The sequence below is a fragment of the Chelonoidis abingdonii genome, chromosome 7 (genome assembly GCF_003597395.2).
Source record: "Chelonoidis abingdonii isolate Lonesome George chromosome 7, CheloAbing_2.0, whole genome shotgun sequence".
Lineage (NCBI taxonomy): Eukaryota > Metazoa > Chordata > Testudines > Testudinidae > Chelonoidis > Chelonoidis abingdonii.
The window spans coordinates 54,443,824-54,465,921 of NC_133775.1; the positions used below are offsets into that span (position 1 = coordinate 54,443,824).

Sequence of the window (22,098 nt, forward strand, 5' to 3'; positions counted from 1 at the left end):
ATAGGCACTCGAGCTAGGAAGGCGGCCGACGAGGCCTGGGCTCTAGTCGAATGTGCGGTAACGTGGCCCGGAGAGGCGTGAGCAAGGTCATAGCAAGCCTGGATGCATGCCGTCACCCAGGACGAAATCCTCTGGGAAGAGACGGGTTGTCCTTTCATCAGGTCCACCACCGCAACAAAGAGTTGGGGTGTTTTACGGAAGGACCTCGTGCGGTCAATATAGAAGGCTAGCGCCCTACGGACGTCCAGCGAGTGCAACTGTTGGTCCCTACTTGATGCGTGGGGCTTGGGGAAGAAGACCGGAAGGAATATGTCCTGGTTAAGGTGAAAAGACAAAACCACCTTGGGGAGGAACGCAGGATGAGGGCGTAGCTGCACCTTGTCCTTGCCAGTGTTGCCTGGGCCACGTGGGGGCGATCAGAATCAGACGAGCCCTGTCCCTGCGAAGTTTCACGAGAACCTTGTGCACCAACGGAAAGGGTGGGAAGGCATAAAGCAGGTGGTTTGACCAAGACATTACGAAGGCGTCGGATATCGAGCCCGGGGCGAGGCCCTGGAAGGAGCAGAACCTCTGACACTTCCGGTTGCTGCAGGAGGCGAAGAGGTCTATGCGGGGAAAGCCCCACGTCTGGAAGATCGAATGAACTATGTCTAGGCAAAGTGACCACTCGTGGCCGAGAAATGACCTGCTGAGCTGGTCTGCTAGAGTATTCTGGACTCCCGGAAGGAAGGACGCCACTAGGTCTATAGAGTGGGCTATACAAAATTCCCACAGTTGGATCGCCTCCTGACAGAGCGGGAGAGAACGAGTCCCTCCCTCCTTGTTTATGTAGTGCATTGCGGTGGTGTTTTCCGTGAGCACTAGAAGGCAACGGGCCTGCAGATGATGAAGGAAGGCCTGGCAGGCAAGGTGGACCGCTCGTAACTCCCGAATGTTTATGTGCAGCGTCAGCTCCTGGACAGACCAAAGGCCTTGCGTGCGACGATGGCCTATGTGAGCTCTCCAGCCAAGAGACAACGTGTCTGTTGTTAGGGATACAGACGGTTGTCTCGGGTGGAACGGCATGCCTCTGCACACCAGGGAAGGTGTCAGCCACCAGCTGAGTGAGCCTAAGACACTCTGAGGAACCGTGATGACCATGTCTATGGCATCTCTGTGTGGGCGGTAAATGGAGGCCACCCAGACTTGAAGGGGACGAAGGCGAAGTTTGGCGTGCTTGGTCACGAAAGTGCACACAGCCATATGGCCGAAGAGGCTGATGCAGGCACGGGCCGAGGTCGTCGGGAAGGACTGAAGGCTTTCTATGGCAGCGACTATTGACCGAAACCGGGATAGCGGGAGGTAGGCTGCTGCGAGCATGGAGTCTAGAACGGCTCCAATGAATTCAATTCTTTGAGTGGGCACTAGAGTGGACTTACCTATATTGACCATGAGGCCTAATCGCTCGAATAGGTCCATGACGATGGCAACATGTCTGGAGACCTGAGCCTCGGAGGTCCCACGGATGAGCCAGTAGTCTAGGCAGGGGAAAACGCAGATGCGCCGACGACGGAGGGAGGCAGCCGCCACAGCCATACACTTTGTGAAGACGTGTGGGGCAGTGGAGAGGCCGAACGGGAGGACCATAAATTGGTAGTGTCGATGATGTACCATAAACCGCAGGTACCGTCTGTGCGGAGGATAAATGGAGATATGAAAGTATGCATCCTTCATGTCAAGAGCAGCGTACCAGTCTCCCGGATCCAGGGATGGGATGATGGTCCCCAGGGACACCATGCGGAACTTCAACTTCTTTAGGAAGGCGTTGAGACCGGTAAAATGGAGGCCAGCCAGACTTGAAGGGGACGAAGGCGAAGTTTGGCGTGCTTGGTCACGAAAGTGCACGCAGCCATATGGCGAGGAGGCTGAGGCAGGCACGGGCGAGGTCGTCGGGAAGGACTGAAGGCTTTCTATGGCGGCGACTATTGACCGAAACCGGGATAGCGGGAGGTAGGCTGTTGCGAGCGTGGAGTCTAGAACGGCTCCAATGAATTCGATTCTTTGAGTGGGCACTAGAGTGGACTTGCCTATATTGACCATGAGGCCCAATCGCTCGAATAGGTCCATGACGATGGCAACATGTCTGGAGACCTGAGCCTCGGAGGTCCTGCGGATGAGCCAGTCGTCTAGGTAGGGGAAAACGCAGATGCGCCGACGACGGAGGGAGGCGGCCACCACAGCCATACACTTCGTGAAGACGCGTGGGGCAGTGGAGAGGCCGAACGGGAGGACCGTAAATTGGTAGTGTCGATGATGTACCATAAACCGCAGGTACCGTCTGTGCGGAGGGATAAATGGAGATATGAAAGTATGCATCCTTCATGTCGAGAGCAGCGTACCAGTCTCCCGGATCCAGGGATGGGATGATGGTCCCCAGGACACCATGCGGAACTTCAATTTCTTTAGGAAGACGTTGAGACCGCGGAGGTCCAGGATGGGTCAGAGACCTCCTTTTGCCTTGGGGATTAAGAAGTATCGGAGTAAAACCCCTTGCCCCTGAACTCCTCCGGCACCTCCTCTATAGCTCCGATTTCGAGAGCGTGCGGATCTCCTGCGAGAGGAGTTGCTCGTGAGAGGGGTCCCTGAAGAGGGACGGGAGGAGGGGGGGTGGGAGGGAGGGGGCGAAAATAAACTGGAGGTGGTATCCAAACTCCACCGTGCGGAGGACCCAACGGTCTGATGTTAATTGGCCCACGCAGGAGGAAGGAGGAAAGACGATTGGAAAACTGGAGAGGATTCCGGAAAAGACTGGTGCTCTGCTCTGGTCGCACCTTCAAAAGTTTTGCTTTGGTCCCGCTGATGGTTTGGCGGGACCATTATTTTGGCCTCCTTGAGAGCCCGACTGCCGTCTGCAGTTCCCGCGATCCCGCCTCCTACTAAAGTCTTGTCGAGGTCAGGGCAGGGTGCAAGGGCGCTGTGGTTGGGCCCGGAAGGACCTGCGTTGGATCTGCGGAGTATGCATCCCAAGGGGACGCATGATAATACGATTGTCTTTTAGACTCTGGAGTCTAGGGTCCGTTTTCTCTGAGAAAAGGCCCTGGCCCTCGAACGGAAGGTCCTGAATAGTATGTTGCAGCTTGGCAGGTAGACCTGAGACCTGCAACCACGAAATTCTCCGCATCATAATCCCGGACGCTACGGTTCTAGCCGCCGAGTCAGCAGCGTTGAGAGAGCCTGTAGGGAAGTCTGAGCTACTTTCTTCCCTTCCTCCAGGAGGCTGTGAAATTCTGGCCGGGAGTCCTGTGGGATCAGTTCAGTGAACTTACAATTATAATACCTGGCAGTCGATGGGTACCTGCTGAGGAGGGCCTGCTGGTTAGCAACCCGCAGTTGAAGGCCCCCGACGGAGTAGACCTTACGCCCCAGCAGATCCATCCGTCTAGCCTCCTGCGATTTTGGGGCAGGGGCTTGTTGGCCATGACGCTCTCTCTTTTACAGATTGCACGACCAGAGGGCACGAAGGAGGGTGGGTATAGAGATATTCATACCCTTTAGAGGGTACTATATATTTTCTTTCCACGCCTCCGGCCGTAGGAGGGATAGATGCTGGAGACTGCCAAATAGTGTCTGCTTTGGCTTGGATGGATCGAATAAATGGTAAAGCCACGCGAGTCGGGGCATCTGCGGATAATATGTCTACGACCGGGTCCTTCACCTCCGGAACCTCCTCTACCAGCAGACTGATATTTAACGCAACTCGCCGGAGAAGATCCTGGTGGGCTCGGAGGTCGATCGGGGGCGGGCCCGATGCTGTTGTACCGGCTACAGCCTCATCTGGCGAGGACGACGATGACAGGCCCGGTACAAGTGGCTCGTGCTGGGGCTCCTGTTCCAGGGGAGCATCGGAGTCCGGGAGGACCTGAGGGTCCTGTGTCAAAGTCGAAACGACCTATCTGCTGGAGGAGGATGGCTAATAGTGGCCTCCGGTGCCCGATGGTCTGAGGGGGCGGACCGAGAGTTAACTGTGGGTTCGCCCTGGGCCTGGTGGTATGCCCAGGGCGTCCAGAATGACCACTGCGGAGCTTGTTCCGTGCCCTGGGCCTCCTGGAGGATCGTCTCTGTGGGTCCAAATCCCCGTAGACAGCGCATTGTCATCGTGGGAAGACCCCGATGGGTGTTGTGATGGCCATGGCGGAGCCGAGAGTTCCGTGAGGGGACCCTTCTGTGAGCCAGGTACCGGACATCGTGCCGCACCGGAGAACGGTACCGGGAGTCGTACCGGTGCGAGAGGGAGACCGGGACCTGCGACCAGCGCCGGGTGCGGAGGTCGACTTGGATCGAGAAGGTCGGGTGGTAAGAGCGACTGCGGCGGGAGCGGTGCCGGGAGCTGGGACCACCGTGCGGAGTATCTGTCCGGAGATCGTAGACTGTGGAGCGGTGCTGCGAGTCACGACCGTACTGAGAAGGGGATCGGTACTGGGACTGCGAGCGGCGCCTGGATCTGGACCGGCGATGAGAACGGGAACGGTGCCGGGATCTCGATCTTGAACGGTGCCTGCCTGGCAGCTTCGGTGGAGGGTGGCCTGACCCAGAGCAGGCTTTCCCACTGACGTAAGAACCCGCACCGGCGTGGTGCGGGGTTGAGGCAGGGTGGGCTCCGTCAGAGCAATAAGTTCCTCGCCGTCGAGAAGGTCTCTGGCGTAGTGGGAACGAGAAGCTCAACTGAGGCACGTGCGCCGGGGAGCTGTCGCGCACGGACTCAACGGCTTCTTGCGTGTGGCCGGAATCAACGGTGCCGATGCCGCCGGTGCCCGCGGCAGGTGTTTGGTGCCGGGCGACTCGGCTGTGGTTGGGGTGCTCAGACTATGCGGTGGAAGAGTTGTGGAGCTGCGGGAGCTTTTAGCCTGCTTGGCCCGTGAGGAGAGGGAGCGGTGCCGGGCTGCCTTCTGTGCCGGAGACGGCTGGTGCTGGGGTGTTCTGACGGTGCCGGTGTTCTCCGGTGCCGATGAAGCACTCCTCCCCGGCGCGGGCTGTGCGGCACTTGGTGCCGAGGCTGGAGGAGCGAGGGCTGCTTCCATTAGGAGCTGTTTTAAACCAGAGTCTCGCTCCTTTTTTGTCCGCAGTTTGAATGATTTACAAATGCGGCACTTATCAGTCAAATGAGATTCCCCCAGACACTTCAGGCAGCGGTCGTGGGGGTCTCCCGTTGGCATCGGCCGACAGCAGGCCGAGCACTGCTTGAAGCCCGGTGAGCCTGGCATGGGCCCGGGCAGAGGGGAAGGGCTAACCCCCAACCCTCTAAACTATATACACTAAGTATGTTAACAAAACTAATTACAACTATAAAACTATATACACAGAAAGTATAAGAACGGGTGAAGAGCTAGGTAAGTGGAGAAAGGCTAAGCCGCGCTCCACTGTTCCAACGACCGACACGGGCGATAAGAAGGAACTGAGGAGCAGACGGGTCGGCAGGGGTATATATTCGGTGCCATAGCGGCGCCATGCCAGGGGGCGCCCAGCCAACCCGCCGGGTGTTGCTAGGATAAAAATCTTCCAACAAGCGTGCACGCGGCGCGCACACACCTAATTGGAATGGATATGAGCAAGCACTCGAAGAAGAATCAGTGGATTCTTTCCCACTCCCGTTAGGATCCTCTTCAGCCTCAGGTCCACATCCCGTATCTTAGCACTTGGCAGACAGCACACTCTTCTGTTCTCCGGATCAGCTCTGGTTACAGGCCTATCTATTCTTCTCAGTAAGGAGTCCCCAGTCGTAGACTGGTCTTTTCCTGGTGATGGTGCGATTCTCTAGTCTATCACCTGTTCCCTTTGGCTGCAAGTCCTCTCAATTCCTATTCTCCTATGCTTTCCCTATGACATTTACTGTACATCCAACATCCTCTTAGTATCTTCTAGGAATAGACCCCTCTGCCTAAGACTTTGACAGTAGTTATTACACTCCCTCCCCTGAGTGAGAGTGAGTTGTTATTCTCACTGAGAAGTCTGTAGTGATCACAGCTTATATTTACATTTAAGGATTCAAGTGTCCTGCTTTTCTTTGAAGACAGGTTCTTCCCCTTAACTTCTCAAATTGTGTCTTAATTAATGTAAAAAAGATTAATTAATTAACTTTAATCATTTAACTCAAGTTAGCATCCTAGTCAAGACAAGACAGTTCATAGCTTTTACCCAAGTTAGTAAATCAAGTTTAAAAACTATGAAGAATCCTACTCTTTAGCTTGACCTGCTAAATCATGTGAAAACTACCAACTGTCTTTTCTTCACTAGGATTTTACTTAGACTTGGTTAATTCACATTAAGAACACGTCTTCCCCCGAATGAAAGCAAGAGCTCCATGATGGCAACCATATTTGTGTCAGACAGTTTTCATTCACTGACATTCTTACTACTTCAACTTCTAATTAATTTACACAATGGAGACCGATATACCATATTCTATTGCATGCTCCAGTTCATTCAATAATGAATGAAATTATCCCTTGACACATAGGAATCATTTTGCAGGACATGAGATTAAAACAATTTACACGTGCACAATTTTTCTTGTCCAAGACAGGAGGGTTAATTTTTGCAGAGTAGGTCAGCATTGCCCAGATTCCCCCTCTAGACATCTATTTTCTCTAGCTCCGCAGTTTTCAACCTGTGGTCCATGGATCTGTGGAGGTCTGTGGACTATATCTAAGATTTCCAAGAGGGTCCGCAAATGAAAAAAGGTTGAAAAATATGTATCTGGCTTAATCACTGCAGTTCTGATTAAACTAAGGCACAAATAAAATAGTAAGGGGATCAAATGGGACATCTCAACACCGTCATGATTATCATAATGTCATAGGTTTGATATTTGTATCATTGAATTAATGGTAAAAAGACTGGCAATTGCAAATTCTTTTAAATTTAAAAAGTCAAGAATGGTTATCAATTAGGATTTGTTTTAAATACAGAATAAATACATGTTCCACACATTAAGGAATCTTGTACTCTATACATTTAGATATTCATTTGGTAAGATTCCACTGAGACAGTTTAGTTCATTCTTGTGGTACAATCCGTTGTTACTAGACCTAGCTGGCTTAAGAAAGGAGGATTTTTTTCTGTTCCTTAAACAATAATTAATTTTTTCTCCATTGGTGTATACAAGGGAATGGGCATACTTCCTCCCAACACCTAGACCGCCTCAAGAGAACAAACATTGAAACAGTGAAATAACATTGGAGTACACACTTTAGGTATGTAAATAGGTATGTACTATTAGATGCAATGTCCTTTTGTTCCTTGCAATCTAGTAGTGGTGTGTTTGTGTATCTTTGAACACATAGGGCTTCAAAGGGGCCTCATTGTATCATTTTGATTATTGACCACCATCCCCTTCACCCTGCAATAAGTTAGGATTCTTAGGTATACATTATTTCTTACATACCCACTCCTGAGAGCTGTAATGATACAGTCAGCACAGAAACGATGCAAGCATTCCTTTGTTGTCATGGTGTTTTTCAACATATCCAAACAAATGGGACACATCAGTTCACTGTGCAGGCTTCTAGGTGACACCACTATTTCCAGGCCATCAGTTATTGCTTCCTAATGGTCAAATATTAAAGTGAAATCATATTAATGGAGTTATTTACATAGAAATAATGTAATCTTTGTAAGAAAATTATTAGAGATACACTACACTGTAGAAAACACTTTAAAATAAAAGCAAGCTACATAATTTTATATTTGTAACTATGTGGGGATTGTTTATGTTTTGGTTTTTCAATGTGTTACAATTTTAAATAGTAAATTAGAGATTTTGCCAAGCATTTTACAAAAAATACTTAACAAAATTAAACTGTTCTATTATTTATAGAAGAAAGGTATTACACTCTATTTTTTATGGCAGTGTCTTGCATGAAATAATCTTCTTAACCTGTATTACCTGAGGTGTTCTCTGTAATTCATATAAACTGAGCTCCCATGTTTTGCTTAAAGGTTGAGTTCCATTGGTCTGCACAGCCTGAGACATGGCTAGGAAAAAAGAGAAGAGGGGAAAAAATTACATAAACAATCATAAAACAAAAGCCTAAGTGTGTTTAACTGAAGCTAGAAGCAGATTCCCTCCCCTTCAAATTGTAGTGCTAGTTCAGCATTTTCACAGAAACAGCAATCCCCAGGTTCCCTGCAGATGCATTTGCAATTTCTATTCTAATAAAGAAGAAATGAGAAAAATGGTTCCTACAGGATGAAGAACAGCCAGAATAAGCACCAAATGCCACTCTCAGCTAGACATGTGCAATCCCACTCATGTAACTGGAATCATACAAGTGTAACCAAGGATGTTATTCAAAAACACATAAATCTTGAAAGTCAGTTAAAGTTGCTAAGGGACAGTAACATAAGACAAAACCACAAAACCTAGGAAATACAGCATAAGAGCTGCACACATCACCCTATCAAATACATACCCAAAAAACATTTAAAACACATTGTGGTTGAGTAGGGTTGACTTGCTAAGGGAATGGAGAGTCACTAAAGTTACACGCAGACAACCTTAACTTCCCTCTCATGTGAGTGTTCCTATAGGAGCAATCTATATGCTCACCATCTCCTTTCACCTCAAATCTTTACAGGAGGTTTTCATTCCTAACAAGTTTTAAAAAAATACTGATGCATGAAGTAAGACTAGCTGGGTTTGGAGGCATTTAGAAAGTCTGTTTCTAGCTTTAGGTTTCAGTGATGAGCCCAATTCTCCTCTCACACCAGTGAGATTCCATTGAGTTCACTTAATTACTTCTGATTTACAGTGGTGAAAGCATGGAGAATCAGCATCAGAAATGGTAAGCCTCAGATAAGCAATATGCCTGAACAACTACTATCACTACTCCAGTTTCTCTCCTTATTTCTTATATTAATTGGGGGAGGGGTGGTAAGCCAACTCTCTCTCCAACAATGCATACCTGAAAAAAAGTTGAGCATAAGAGATGAATGAAAATAATTTAAGACTGCATTTCCATAGCACCATCCACCCAAGGTTTTCAAAATTCCACAGAAAATCAGGTAAAGGGATGCCTCCTTTCCATAAAGGGGAGGTACAGAAACATTTACATGGCTTGCACAACATTGCAAACTGGAGTCAGTGTCAGATTTAGGAGTAGAACCCAAGTCTCCAACTCCCAGTCACTTTTGAGTTTTTAAACCAGTAGGCAAGTATATTGCAATTATACCCACACTGGAGAAAGTCTCACTTTAGCCTTATGCAAACTGTAAAGATCAAAATAATATAAAAAGGAACGCAAAAAGGTTTCTGGACAGAAAATAGTTAAATTACAGGGGGCAGGAAGGAACACTCTCCAAAAAGAACGTGGAGCAATCTAGAAAGTTATTTTGGGAGAGCGTGTGTATACATGGCTGTTTCTGAATTAGGAGACTACAGTATGATGGAAAATTATAGTTGCAAACATCTGTACTAGAAGAGGAAAAAATGAAGTTTTTTCAGTTCACTTTAGATATATTTTTTTTTAAATGTGCACTTCCAAACCATCCCAACATGTAGCCAAGTTGCAGATCCTATTTTTGTATGACTACCAAGTGTATAAGGGACAGTAATTACCAGATGAGAAATGTCAACTCCTCTGCTACAAGGGAGGTTGAACAGGCTTAAGTAACTTTTTTGAGGGGTTGGGGGTGAAGAGATAAAAGTAGCAGCACAGGTTAGCACTATGCCTGTTCATCTTAATCTTGGCCATGGTGCTTGGAGCACATCTGTTCCTACTGAAAAGGAATGGTCAAAATGTGGAGTAGTTCTCAGCAAGCCAAGTATTACACCTAAATAATAACTTGGGGTTGGAGAGATGGCAGAAGAATTGGGAAAGGATGATGGATTTAGGCTGTCAGCTCCTGTTTTAGTAGCATAAAAATATACTTTCTGTGGCATAAGGAACATGTTTATCTGAGTGTATAAGAGAAATAAGACATCAATTTAGCGCCCTAACAGAGTACTGAAATTGACATGCTGCGAATAGCTAACTGCAGGCTGTAAACTCTAAAATGAACACATACTGAGAATCCAGCCAACAATTTGACTAGTGTGTCAGGGTCCTGAAGATTTATTTAACACAGAGCACATGCACACACACAGAGAGCCAGCGGCTTGTTTAGATTAGCACTCTATTGATTGTGCTGATGGAGATGCGCTGATGCTGCAACAATGGTGCAAGTTACTCACAGGATGGGAAGACCTAATGTGAACAGTAAGCATATTATTAACATTTATATCACTGTAGCGTCTTGAGACTCAGGCACATCAGGGCTCCATTGTGCTACATACCGTACAAACATAGGAATAAGAGTTCCTGTCCCCAAACAAACAGATTTCCATCTAAAACTTCTAGAGTGCTTGCTGAGCTGACAACAGACTTTCAAAGGTTCAAAGATTTTTATGGTCAGTGTGTTCATTTCTTCTGACCGCCTGTGTAACACAGGCCACAGGATTTCCTTAAATTAATTCACGCTTCAGGTCCCATAGCTGTGGACTACCATGCCAAAGCCAAAGCAATAATAATCCTTGCACTGTGACCTGAATGTCATTAAACCTGGGGCTCTCTTGGACCAACAAGGGAAGCATAGTCGAGATTCAAGAGTCTTCTGTTAGGTATGCTCAGCTGCCTGATACACAAAACTTTAGCTAGGGTTTGTCTGTAAGAGCAATCAAGTTGATCTCAACTGCCAGGATGGTGAATAAGGAGAGAGGCAATGTCTAGTGTAGACAGGGCCCAAATCATAAAGGTCTTTGTAGATGATGACCAGCATTTTAAATTGTACCCAAAAATGAAGTTTAGTGCACATTATGGTGCACCGGTGTAACATGCTACACGTGTGAGACACCACTTAGTAAGCAAGAAGCTATGTACTGCACTAGCTGAGGTGCCTGAGAAGTCTTCATGATTAGATTGCTATAGAGATTGAGAATGTTGCAATAATTCAGTCTGGAGGTGACAGAGGCCTGGATAATTGAGAGCCACATCTAAAGAAAATGCTGTTACCTCTTTGCCAAGAAAAGATGGGTTTGGTTGTTGGAGAAAGACATGGTTTCTGCTGCTACATGGGAATCCAAGAGCACCTGGAGTGCAACTCCATCCATCCAGACAGGAATTGTAGCACATCTGTGTAGTTTACAGCAGAGGCAACTGCCACAATTACAATGGATATTTTCCTAACAGTTCTCCACACAGGAGGCCCAGGCAGTTTTTGTTCCCAGTTCTAAAGCCAGACTGAAAAGGGTCATCTAATGACAGAATTTCCTCATACTTGTACCTCTCATTATACACCAAAAACTAGTAGAGACAAGGTGGTGATTGGTGAGAATCTCTGTGATGGGATGACTTATTGACCCTGGAGTTTCCTAGTAGTCTCCTAGTTTCCTAGACCCTAGTAGTTTCCTATTGGAGAGATACTGGCACTTTTCCCACTACTGAAGAGAAGGGTTTTTTATCTCAAACAGGGCCTTCAAAATTGGTTTGCACCCTTTATTTTGTGTTTTATTTAAAAAGCATAGAGGAGGCCAGCACATTTTTTTCCAGCTTTTTTTTTCCACTGAAAATATCGAGAACGATACCCCGATCTCATCTATTGTGGTTTTGAGGAAGACTCCCTGGAAAGCTAGAGAACATCCTCAGCTCTTATCTGAAGGGGTTGAGGGTATAGAATATTTAACAAAAGATCTTTCTGCCTTTCCTTTCCACCCCTGCCCACCTGAATTTAAAAAAAAGTTTTATTTATACTCTGAATAAAAACTCTTTCCAGTCTCTGTTTTCATTCTTTTTACTTAGGATAAAATCCTACCACAAAGAAAGAATAAACTAAGGCCTGAACTTCAAGTGCAAAAAAAAAAAAAAGGGGGGGGGGAGGGGAATGGCATGGGGGTGGTGGGATGGGGGCAGGAGAGAGAGAAACAGTTATGAAGTGACAGAAATCTGAAAAGTTCCGTTAAAGAAAAAAGGGCACCTCTTTTCCTTTGCAAGTCACCTTTGTGCTAGTACCCTCAAAAAATGTTCAGAGTTTAAATAGCCTCCCACATGCTTGTTCCCATTTTTGTTTTGTTTTTTAATAAACTCATATGTAATTCTAAAATGCCATCACCATAGTATCTGGGTGCCACAGTACAACAGTTTCACATATAGGCAGGATTTTTCAAGCTAAAATTAACAAAAAGCATGTGCTTTTGACAAAGTTGTAAGAAGGGGAGACTGTGAGGGGGAAAGAAAGTCAAATTTGAGTAAGCAGATCAATCATCTTTTCAGAGTCACTAACAACAAGGGATATGATTTACACAGGAGTCAGAGAGACACCTATCTGCTCATTACTGATGTCAGAGTCACTAGAACACCTGCAACGATTCTGACTGGCTCAGACTTCAAACTCAGGGCAGTTGTAAATATAAACTTTTTTAATTACAGAGTATGCTTTGATAGTGGTATTCATGCAACAGCTGAGTCCAGTAAACCCAAAATCCAGAAGAAGGGATTAGTAATTTGAGAACAAGTAGTGCTGGAAGCCTGTTTAATTTTCATTTCCTGTCCCCCAATTTGATATGGTATTCATTTCTTTTTTCTACACATGAGCCCAGCACATCTAAATCAACACACACAATATTTACTGCTCTTTATGGGCAAAGGAAAGGGAATGCTGCCCCTCTTTTGCACATATCTCCCACAGAATATGTATAACACAAAACTTGACCATTAGCAAATGGTGAAGATGATAGCAGAATACAAACTAACATCTGTTTAAATACTACACACCTTTACCTCGATATAATGCAACCCAATATAACACAAATTCAGATATAACACAGTAAAGCAGTGCTCGGGGGGCGGGGGCAGGACTGTGCACTCCGGTGACTCAAAGCAAGTTCGATATAATGCAGTTTCACCTATAACGTGGTAAGATTTTTTGGCTCCCGAGGACAGCGTTATATTGAGGTAGAGATGTACCATCTGTTAGTGAGATTTGCCTGGTCACTTCCTCTACGTCTTTTATCAAATACCATAAAAGGGAGAGGGGGGTGGGAACCTGTTATGAGATAGACTTTAGGGCCAGAAGGGTCCATCATGATCATCTAAGTCTGATCTTCTGTACATTGCAGGCCAGAGAACCTCACGCACACACTCCTGTAATAGGCCCATAACCTCTAGCTGAGTTACTGAAGTCCCCAAATCTTGATTTAAAGACTTAAAGTTACTGAGAATCCACCACCATTTACTCTAGTTCAAACCAGCAAATGACCCGTGCTGCACGCTGCAGAGGAAGGAAAAAAAAAAATCCTGAGTCTCTGCGAATCTGAGCTGGGGGAAAATTCCTTCCTGACCCCTAATATAGCTATCTGTTAGACCCTGAGCACTTGGGCCAAACCCACCAGCAAGACACCTGCAAAAGAATTCTAACTAGTAATTCAGAGCCCTTCCAGTCTAGAATCCCATCTCTAGCCATTAGAGATTCCTTGAACGTATATGCCAGTTTAGAATATTTCTGAGCATTTTGCCAACATTTCCTTGCATCACTACAGCACTTATTTCAAAAGAAGGTTGCTGTTATTTTAAAGGACCTTGAGAAGTGCTCTCAGTTCTAGCTGGATAAAATTTGGTTATGGAATACACAAGAACCAAATTTATCCAGCTAGAACCTAAAGAGCAACCTACAGACTAAGCAAACAGCATCATATCACTTTACATTTTGGAATTTTTATCTTTATATTTATATGCGTGAGTGGAGTTTATTACTTCTACTATTAGCAGCTCATTTTCTGTAGAAATTCTCCACTCCCTCCAACCAGAGTAAGATTCCTGCTTGCTAATGCCAAGTGCATTTTCCAAGCCCTGCAGTGAAGTATACTTAGGTAAATAATTAAGCACAATTATCTCCTTTTTGAAAGGTTTATTATTATTATTATTATTATTATTACATAAAAACAAAAAGCAGCATTAAAATATAGACCAGCAATTGTGTATTCAGAACAAAAATTAAAATTAGAGATTTGAACTTTCAAATAAAACATAAAAAAAAAGTAGGTCTACTTTTGGGAACACGAGTGTTCGCTATAGCTTCATTTTTAAAAACTAGGAGAATCTTCCATTAAAAGCAGTATCTGAGTCTACTTGCTCTGGAAGCTTAATAGGAATAAACTTTAATTAACAAGGCAAATTTATTTCATTTTACTCTCTTGGACTGATACTATAGTTTCATTCTATTAGGGTTAGAGTATAAGTCTGGATACAATAAGATTGTCTTTCACCCAAACCTGTACCCAGATAATTAGTTCCTGGCTGGGACTAGAGTTAAAATTGCTACAATACTGCACACACACGCACGCACACACACTCAGGCAGGCAAGCAAGCAAGCAAATGAATGAATGAATGGTTGTTCCCATTCCATTTCTGCCCGGATGCATCAGAAGTTTTATGAGAGAAATTGTTCTCGTGGAAATGGAAGTCCAATTATTATTTTATATGCAGTTGATGGATTTTTGCAGTCTGGTATTGTTATCTTACACAAGAGGAGACTTCAGATAGATAACAGTTGTTCTACAGTGCTTTCCTTCCAGGATCTCATCAGGGTGTTGGGAGGTAGTGTGTCAAGTAACTGGAGTCCTGGACTGCGAGTCAGGGGACCAGGGTTCTGGTCCTGTTTCTGCCACTAACTTTGTCTTGTGATCTTGGCCAGGTCACTTCACATCTTTGTGCCTCCAATCCCACAATCTTTGTATGTCTTGTCTGTTTAGATAGTTTGTGCTCCAAAGAGTTAACGGTCTTTTGCTATGTTTGTATTTTGCCTACCACAATGAGACCCTGATCTCTGTGGGGGACTTGGCACTTCTTTAATACAAGTTAATCGAGCCCAACAGACTCAGGGGAAAAACAAACAAACTAAAGCTTACTTTATTCAGTATGTCAGCTTCTCTCTTCCAGTACCAGAATTTGATGTCTTATAAAGTGTGGTGAATCAAGTTCTACTGAATCAAAGAAAATTGAGTTTTAGCATTAAAAAAAGTCAGCAAAGAGAACTACAGACCAAGTTTCAAATGGGTTCCCAAAACCTTATTTCCAATCTGGAGCAACTGAAAACCTTTCACAAAAAGTAACCCCAACTGTCAAAGTTCCCATTTAGCACTATGATTAAACTACTATATATATAAAACATGAAGAGCTGGACAGCACCTGGACCAGACATGATCCACACCTACTGGCTAAAGAAATTAACAGCAGTGCATGAACGCCTAGCAGCACAGATGAACCAGCTGCTAGCAGCAGGCTCCCACCCAAACTGGCTAACACAAGGAAGGACAGTACTGATCATGAAAGACCCCTGCAAGGGGACAGAACCGGCCAACTACCGGCCAATAACCTGCCTCCCCACAACATGGAAAGTCTTATCAGGCATCATAGCTGCCAAGCTACAGGACCACATGGGCCAGTACATGAGCACAGCTCAGAAGCATGGGAAACCAGAGCTCAAAACACAGTTGCTCATAGATAGGCAGATCGCCAACTCAAGGCTAGACAGACCAATTGAGCACAGCCTGGATTGACTATAGGAAAGCTCTATGACTCATTGCCGCACACGTGATTGTGAATGTCTGGCGCTATACAAAGTCAACAGGACTAAGGCACTTCTCAAGAATCAATGGGACTATGGAAGACAACACTAGAAGTCAACTCAAGGCAACTGCACGAAGTGGCCATCAAGTGGGCAGTATACAAGTGTGCATGCCATGTCCCGCTTGCTGTTACGCATAGGCTTAAACCGCCTCAGCCAGATAATCAAGGACTGGCATAAGGGTTCAGGTTCAGGAGTGGACATTACCATCAGCCACCCCTCGCATGGATTGACATCAAGTGTTATGCTAAGAACTGAACAGAGACAATCGACTCGCTAATCCACTGTAGCGGATCACAGTGAGGATATTGGGATGTCATTACGGCTGGCAGAGTGTGTGCGGATGGGTAGTGAAGAAGGAAGGTAATCAAGATTGATGGGTGGAACTACTAGCTGGGCCAATAGCGACTACAGACATACAGTACTTGGCACCGAGTAATGGAGAACAGATGAGGAAGCAGATGCAAATCCAAGTTGACAAAGATAAAGACGGTCGAAGAGCAGTAGTGGAAAGAACAAGATCACGCATCAACGATAGCGCGGCTGTAATACCTGCCTGGTATAGTGAGCTGCAAGGAGGACATGGAGGCTGCGATGTGAAACCGGAGCTCTCACAATGCACGGAGGTTTCCACGTCAACCAGAGATGTATACAGTCAGCCGGAAAAGGCGGGCGGGCTTGGTGAGCGTCGGATATCTGATGAACGAAATACGGAGTAATCAGTAAGATGGCAAGATGGTGCTGCTGAGAGAATGCCTGAGGCAGACAGACATGGGAGGAAGACAGAGAGAAGTGCAGGAAGACAAGACATTCATGGGAGTCATCGCATAGCTGGGTGGCTGACAATGGAAAGCAGGGCTGGGAAGTGGATGGACTAAAGACAGCAGCTGAGGCACTGATCATAGCACAAAGGAACAGGCACTGAGCACCAGACCCATTGAGCGGGGCTACACACTAGAGAGGACAAGGTGCAGACTGTGCAGAGAGCTCAGAGACAGTCCAAAATAGTGGCAGATGTAAGATGAAATGCAGAAAGCATACATGAACGGACAACCTAATGTGGTGCATTGTGTACAGGAATTGCACAGCATATGTGACCTCCAAGAGATTGGGAGATTCCGAGAAGCTTGTGGAAATAGAAGGGCTAGATTTCCTGGGATCTCCGATCCAGTAGGACAGGCAGGTACTGGCCATCACCAGAATCGTGTAATAGCCAATGAGAAAGAAGACACGCGGTGGTGATGAATGCAAGTGCAAGTGAAGAACAATCAGGAAGAAGGAATATAGAAGCTGGGAGAGTACGAGGCGGAAAGAGACTAAGAGGATGTGGAAAGGAAGCCAAGTGTCAGTGGTGGTGAGACCTCGGCGCTGTGACTCTAGCTGGGTGAGTGGCTCAACGAGCATCAGGAACAAATCAAGTCTGTCAAGAAGTGCAGTGCTAGGAACAGCTAAGATACTGCGCAGAACCCTCAAACTCCCAGGCCTCTGGTAGAGGACCCGAGGTTGAGGAAGACACATACCACCCATAGGGGTGAGAGGGGAATTTTTTTTTTATACATACACACACACACACACACACACACACACACACTCTGACTATTAGAGCTGGTCTTCACTACAAAGTCTTACTGTGTTTGTAAATTGCGTTTAGAACCACATTAGCCAAGATATTTGGTCATACTTAGCTGACAAAGTGATGAGTATGTTAGTAAGCATAGACTAGGGCTAATCATGTAAACTAATATGATTCTTCACAATTGTGCGCCAACACGGTAACATTGAGTAGTCAAGATCACCCCTCAGTTGCAAGATTTCAGGCTCCAGTCTCTCAAACTAGAGCAACTAGATAGTAACATAAATGATTTGACATCCATCCTAACATTTTATTAAAAAGACTCCCAGAGATTTAAGCTGTGGAATCATACAGTGAGACACACGCATTAAACCATGATTATGTGAGCTACCAAAGTTGAAGGAGAAACTATTTGATATGAGAAGCACACGTACTAGAGAAGTAGCTGCTGGTAGACACAGCAAAAGAAATTCAGACCTCCATCAGTGTCCGAATATAAAACTGCTGTTGAATACACATTGTGTAGGATGTGCAGTATTCATGTGACAGGCTGGAATTCTACGATCAGCCACAGTGACCAAACTGCACTGGAATGTTTTGACTTCTAACATGTAACTTTAAACCAATACATTTATTCAGTACTATGAACAAACCACTCTTCTCAGTGCAATAAATTTTGTCCTGCTTTACAAATATTCCTCTTAACATAGGAGACCATTCTCAGCCCCAGCGGCTTTGTCAACATTAGTTGTTGTTTTTTTTGTTTTGTTTTGTTTTGTTTTTTTTAAAAGAAAACACCTCTCCTCAGCATGCACTTTTCCCATTCTTTCTCTCACACACAAACTGCTAATTCTCCCATTGGTTTAATAACAAGAGGACAAACAAAAATCTGTGTACGTACATACACACATACACACACACACACACCCCTTAGGTCATCTCATTAATAATAGCAATCCTTGAAAAGCATATAGGCCAGGGGTGGGCAAACTTTTTGGCCCAAGGGCCTCATCTAGGAATAGAAATTGCATGGAGGGCCATGAATGCTCAGAAAATTGGGCTTGGGCTGCAGGAGGCAAGGAGGGCTCCGGTTGAGGGTGCAGGCTCCAGGGAGGGGCCAGAAATGAGGAGTTCAGAGTGCGAGGAGGGAGGTGTGGACTTGGGTGCAGTTGGGGATGAGGGCTGTAGGATGAGGAGTTTGGGCTATAGAAGGGTGCTCTGAGCTGGGATCGAAGGGTTCAGAAGGCAGGAGCAGGATCAGGGCTGGGCCAGTGGGTTGGGGTGCAAGGATGGGGATGAGGAGGTGCTCCGGGCTGGGATCGGGGATGGGGAGGGTGGGGGGGGATCAGAGCTGAGGCAGAGGGCTGGAGGAGAGGCTCAGGGGTGCAGGCTCCAGGCAGCACTTACCTCAAGCGACTCCCAGAAGTAGCAGCATGTCCCTTTTCCAGCTCCTACACAGACACACGGCCAGGCAGTTCTGCCTGCTGCCCCGTCCGCAGGCACCGCCCCTGCAGCTCCCACTGGAGCGCTGGAGGTGGGCCACGCCACGGTTCCAGGAGCTGCGTGGAGTGGCCCGACCCTGCTCCCCAGTTGAAGCGCCAGAGGGGGGCCATGCCGTGACTTCCAGGAGCCATGTGGAGCAGCTCCCTACTGTGCTCCCCAGCTAGAGCAGGGCCATGCAGCGGCTTCTGGGAGCTGCATGGAGTGGCCCTCTACCCTGCTCCCCAGCTGGAGCGCCGAAGCAGAGCAAGCCCCAGACCCTGCTCCCCAGTAGGAGCTTGAGGGCCGGCTTAAAACAGCTGGCGGGCCAAATCTGGCACGCCGACCGTACTTAGCCTATATCAGGGGTGGGCAATTTTGCCACTGTTTTGCAACTGTGTTCCAATACCCTTTAACTGCAACTTGCTATTCTACTGTTCAAAATTTCAAAAAAGTAGCTACACTTATGAAAGGCACTTCAAGATTACATACAAAGAACATATTTTTACCATAGAAACAGCTTTTAGTCATTATCTCTGCATCAGCAGAACCCCTCAAAACTACATCTAGTATTTATGAAGACGTTAGAAAGAGAAGACTCCATCATTTAATCATTATCCTAAGTATGGTTCTTTATGCATGCTTATGATTCTTGAAGATATGATTTGTAATTAACAACAGTTATGTAAAGTCACTGTTTAAAATAATTGTGTATAAATTAACTGGTGTGTTATGTTCAAGCCGACTAACATCTGTAAAATGCAATCAAAGCTAATTTTAAAAGGCTATTAATGCACCAACTCATTATATAATCTCTGAAGTTGAAACTTCAAATAGAAGTTACATGCCTCAGGAGAAGTCAAACAATGATTGAGCACTTACATATGTTTTCCATCCCCAAAGACCTTTTGAAACAAATTAATTTTTGCATTATCCCTGCCAGGCAGGGTAGATACAGGGCTGGCAGCACAACTGGGAATCACCAGACATCTACTAGTTAGATGCCAACTTGAAAGGCAAGTGGGGGCTGGCTTGCCAGCAAATCCGGGAGCAAGGTCATGCTGATGGGCAATGGGAAGGTGGCGGGGTTGTTACCAGGGTGCTGTCCCTAGACATTACTTGTGGGCACTCCATCTCATAGACCAGCCCTCTTGCTAGCACGTGCTTTGATTAACTTAGTCACCTTCCCCACTCCACCAAAAATATCTACAATTATAGGGAAGAAGAAGGTGCTTTCTCTCAGTTTCCTCCATTCCCACCCCAGAAAGATGAAAGGTGTCTGCTTATCTACTCTTCCCCAAGCCTCCTGGCTGCTCAGGAAGCAGTGAGAGTCCACAGGGAGTGGTTGCTTGAAAAACTCTGTTGCTGAGGCCCATATATTTCCCCAGACAGCAGACAGAATGAAAGAGAGATGATCGTTTCACTGTTGCCCACAGGGTTTCCATTAGCACCAATGGGACCAGGAATGACACCAAGGAGTAGTGGGTGCCTCCCACCACACCAGAGAAGTGGAATAGAAGCAGAGGCATTTTGTTCCCTTACTATAGTGTGTGAGCTGTGACTTTGATAGTGATTCATGAAATACAAGCAGTGATTACCTCAGAGAACAGGGTAATGATCAGCGTAGAGGGGATGCACCAGCGTAATTGAGGTCAGGTCTATATTACAAACTGACATTGGTATAACTATGTGGCTCAAGAAGGTGTGAAAAATCTACACCCCTGAGCAATGCAGTTATACTTACATAAACCCTGGTGTTTACATCAGGAGCCAGAGAAGGGAGGTTGATCGTAGCCAGGCCAGACCCCCAGCTGCCAGGCTAGGGCCAGGAGAGCCTATGTGCAGGGATCCTTTCCGTTTCCAGGCAAACTCCCCTTTGCAGGATTGGACTATGGACTGGCACTGCTGCCCCCTTTGCCCTCCCTATCCCAACTTCTTCCAGCTGTGTGGACTCAGGCAGGAAGAGGAAGCTAGCCTGGGAGGTCTAGCCTAGACAAGTCCAAAACAGTAGCCTGTAAGAGAGATCGACCTGGGCTCCCACCTGTGAGGCCTCCGTTTCTGAACAGAAGTAGCTTAAAACAAAAACAAAAAACAGTTTTTTAAAAGTCAAGCAAATGATCAGTGACAATTTCAGAACTTTTCAGCAAACAAAATACATCAAAGAAAAGCAAGTTCTCTGAAATTTGCCAAGACATACCCTCAACTTCAAGAATAGGCCTAATTCTGGGAGGGAAGGAAAAAAAAAAAAAAAAAAAATATCGGTAGGAGAGTCCTCTACCCTATTACTTCCGAATTACGTACTTTAGATAATAACGAAGAAGACTGTATCATAGAAGAATGGGAAGTGGAACATTCAGCATCAGATTCTTCATTAGAATAAAAAGAGGCGGAAGGAAATGACTGAGTGATACGGTACCATGAACGGAAACTGGAAAAGAATACACATGGCAATAAAGTAAGCCCAGGGAGTAAGATTCCACCAGGATCAAGTGATATTGTGCAAATTGTATCTGAAGGCCCAAAACAACCACAGTTAAGGTCTTATCTTCCAATGAAACAAGAATGAGTGGAGAAGTTTCAAAATAGAGGCTTGGCTTATATCCATGGGGAAAATATAGTGAAATAATGAATGCAGCTTACTGCTTCCCACACAGACTTCTTTCATCACTTATTGCTGTACAAAAATCTGTGTTTATTGGTAATGGCTTCAGAAATTGGAAATTGAAAAAGCTATGGTATAGGATGCAGGTTTCCAACAGCATGAAAACAGAATCACAAGACTTGTCACATGGTATGGGATTCATTCAAAGTTATTCAGTCAAAAGGTGATGGTCTTTCAGTTCTGTTGCAAATTACTAATGCATATTTTCCTTCAGTGCAGGAGAACTGTATGCATATCGAAGTTGTGGCAGATGTCCTCCGACTCACTGCAGTCCAGGGGATTGCTCAAAGAGGAAAAGAGGAGAGTGACAGCAGCAACAATGGCAACTTCCTGGCGCTAATGACTCTAAATAGCCAAATACATGAGTACTGGTAAGAAAGAAAACTGAAAGTGGACCAGACAATGCATAATATACCCATTCGTCAATACAAGATTAAATCATTCCCGTTATGTCAAAAGTACATGAATGCATAAGCTAAGAAGTAAGAGAGACTAATGTTTTCTCTGTAATGCTTAATGAAACTAAAGACATTGGCAAAGTAGAACGAGTGTCAGTTGTGTTGAGCTATTATTCACATAGCACCGTATGTGAAAGATTTTTTGACTTCCACTTGATGCAGAGTCTCTCTTTCATGATGTGTAGAACACATTGTCATGCTGTGGCACTGATATATAGAACTGTATCACAATGGTGCCAATGTTATGAGTGGAAATTTTAATGGTTTGCAAACTTTCTTACGGGAAGAAATA

The 22,098-nt window shown here is 45.7% G+C and overlaps 1 protein-coding gene across 1 annotated transcript in view; it reads right to left on the reverse strand.

Moving 5' to 3' along the window:
* Positions 1–22,098, reverse strand: part of RNF2 (ring finger protein 2) — a 55,678-nt gene that overhangs the window by 18,258 nt on the left and 15,322 nt on the right. Inside the window, exons 2-3 of the mRNA XM_032783460.2 lie at positions 7,922–8,010; positions 7,421–7,581 (exon numbers count right to left, since the gene is read on the reverse strand). Of these exons, the coding sequence (XP_032639351.1) occupies positions 7,421–7,581; positions 7,922–8,008 (248 nt within the window). The 5' untranslated portion in view covers positions 8,009–8,010. The remainder of the gene's footprint in view (positions 1–7,420; positions 7,582–7,921; positions 8,011–22,098) is intronic.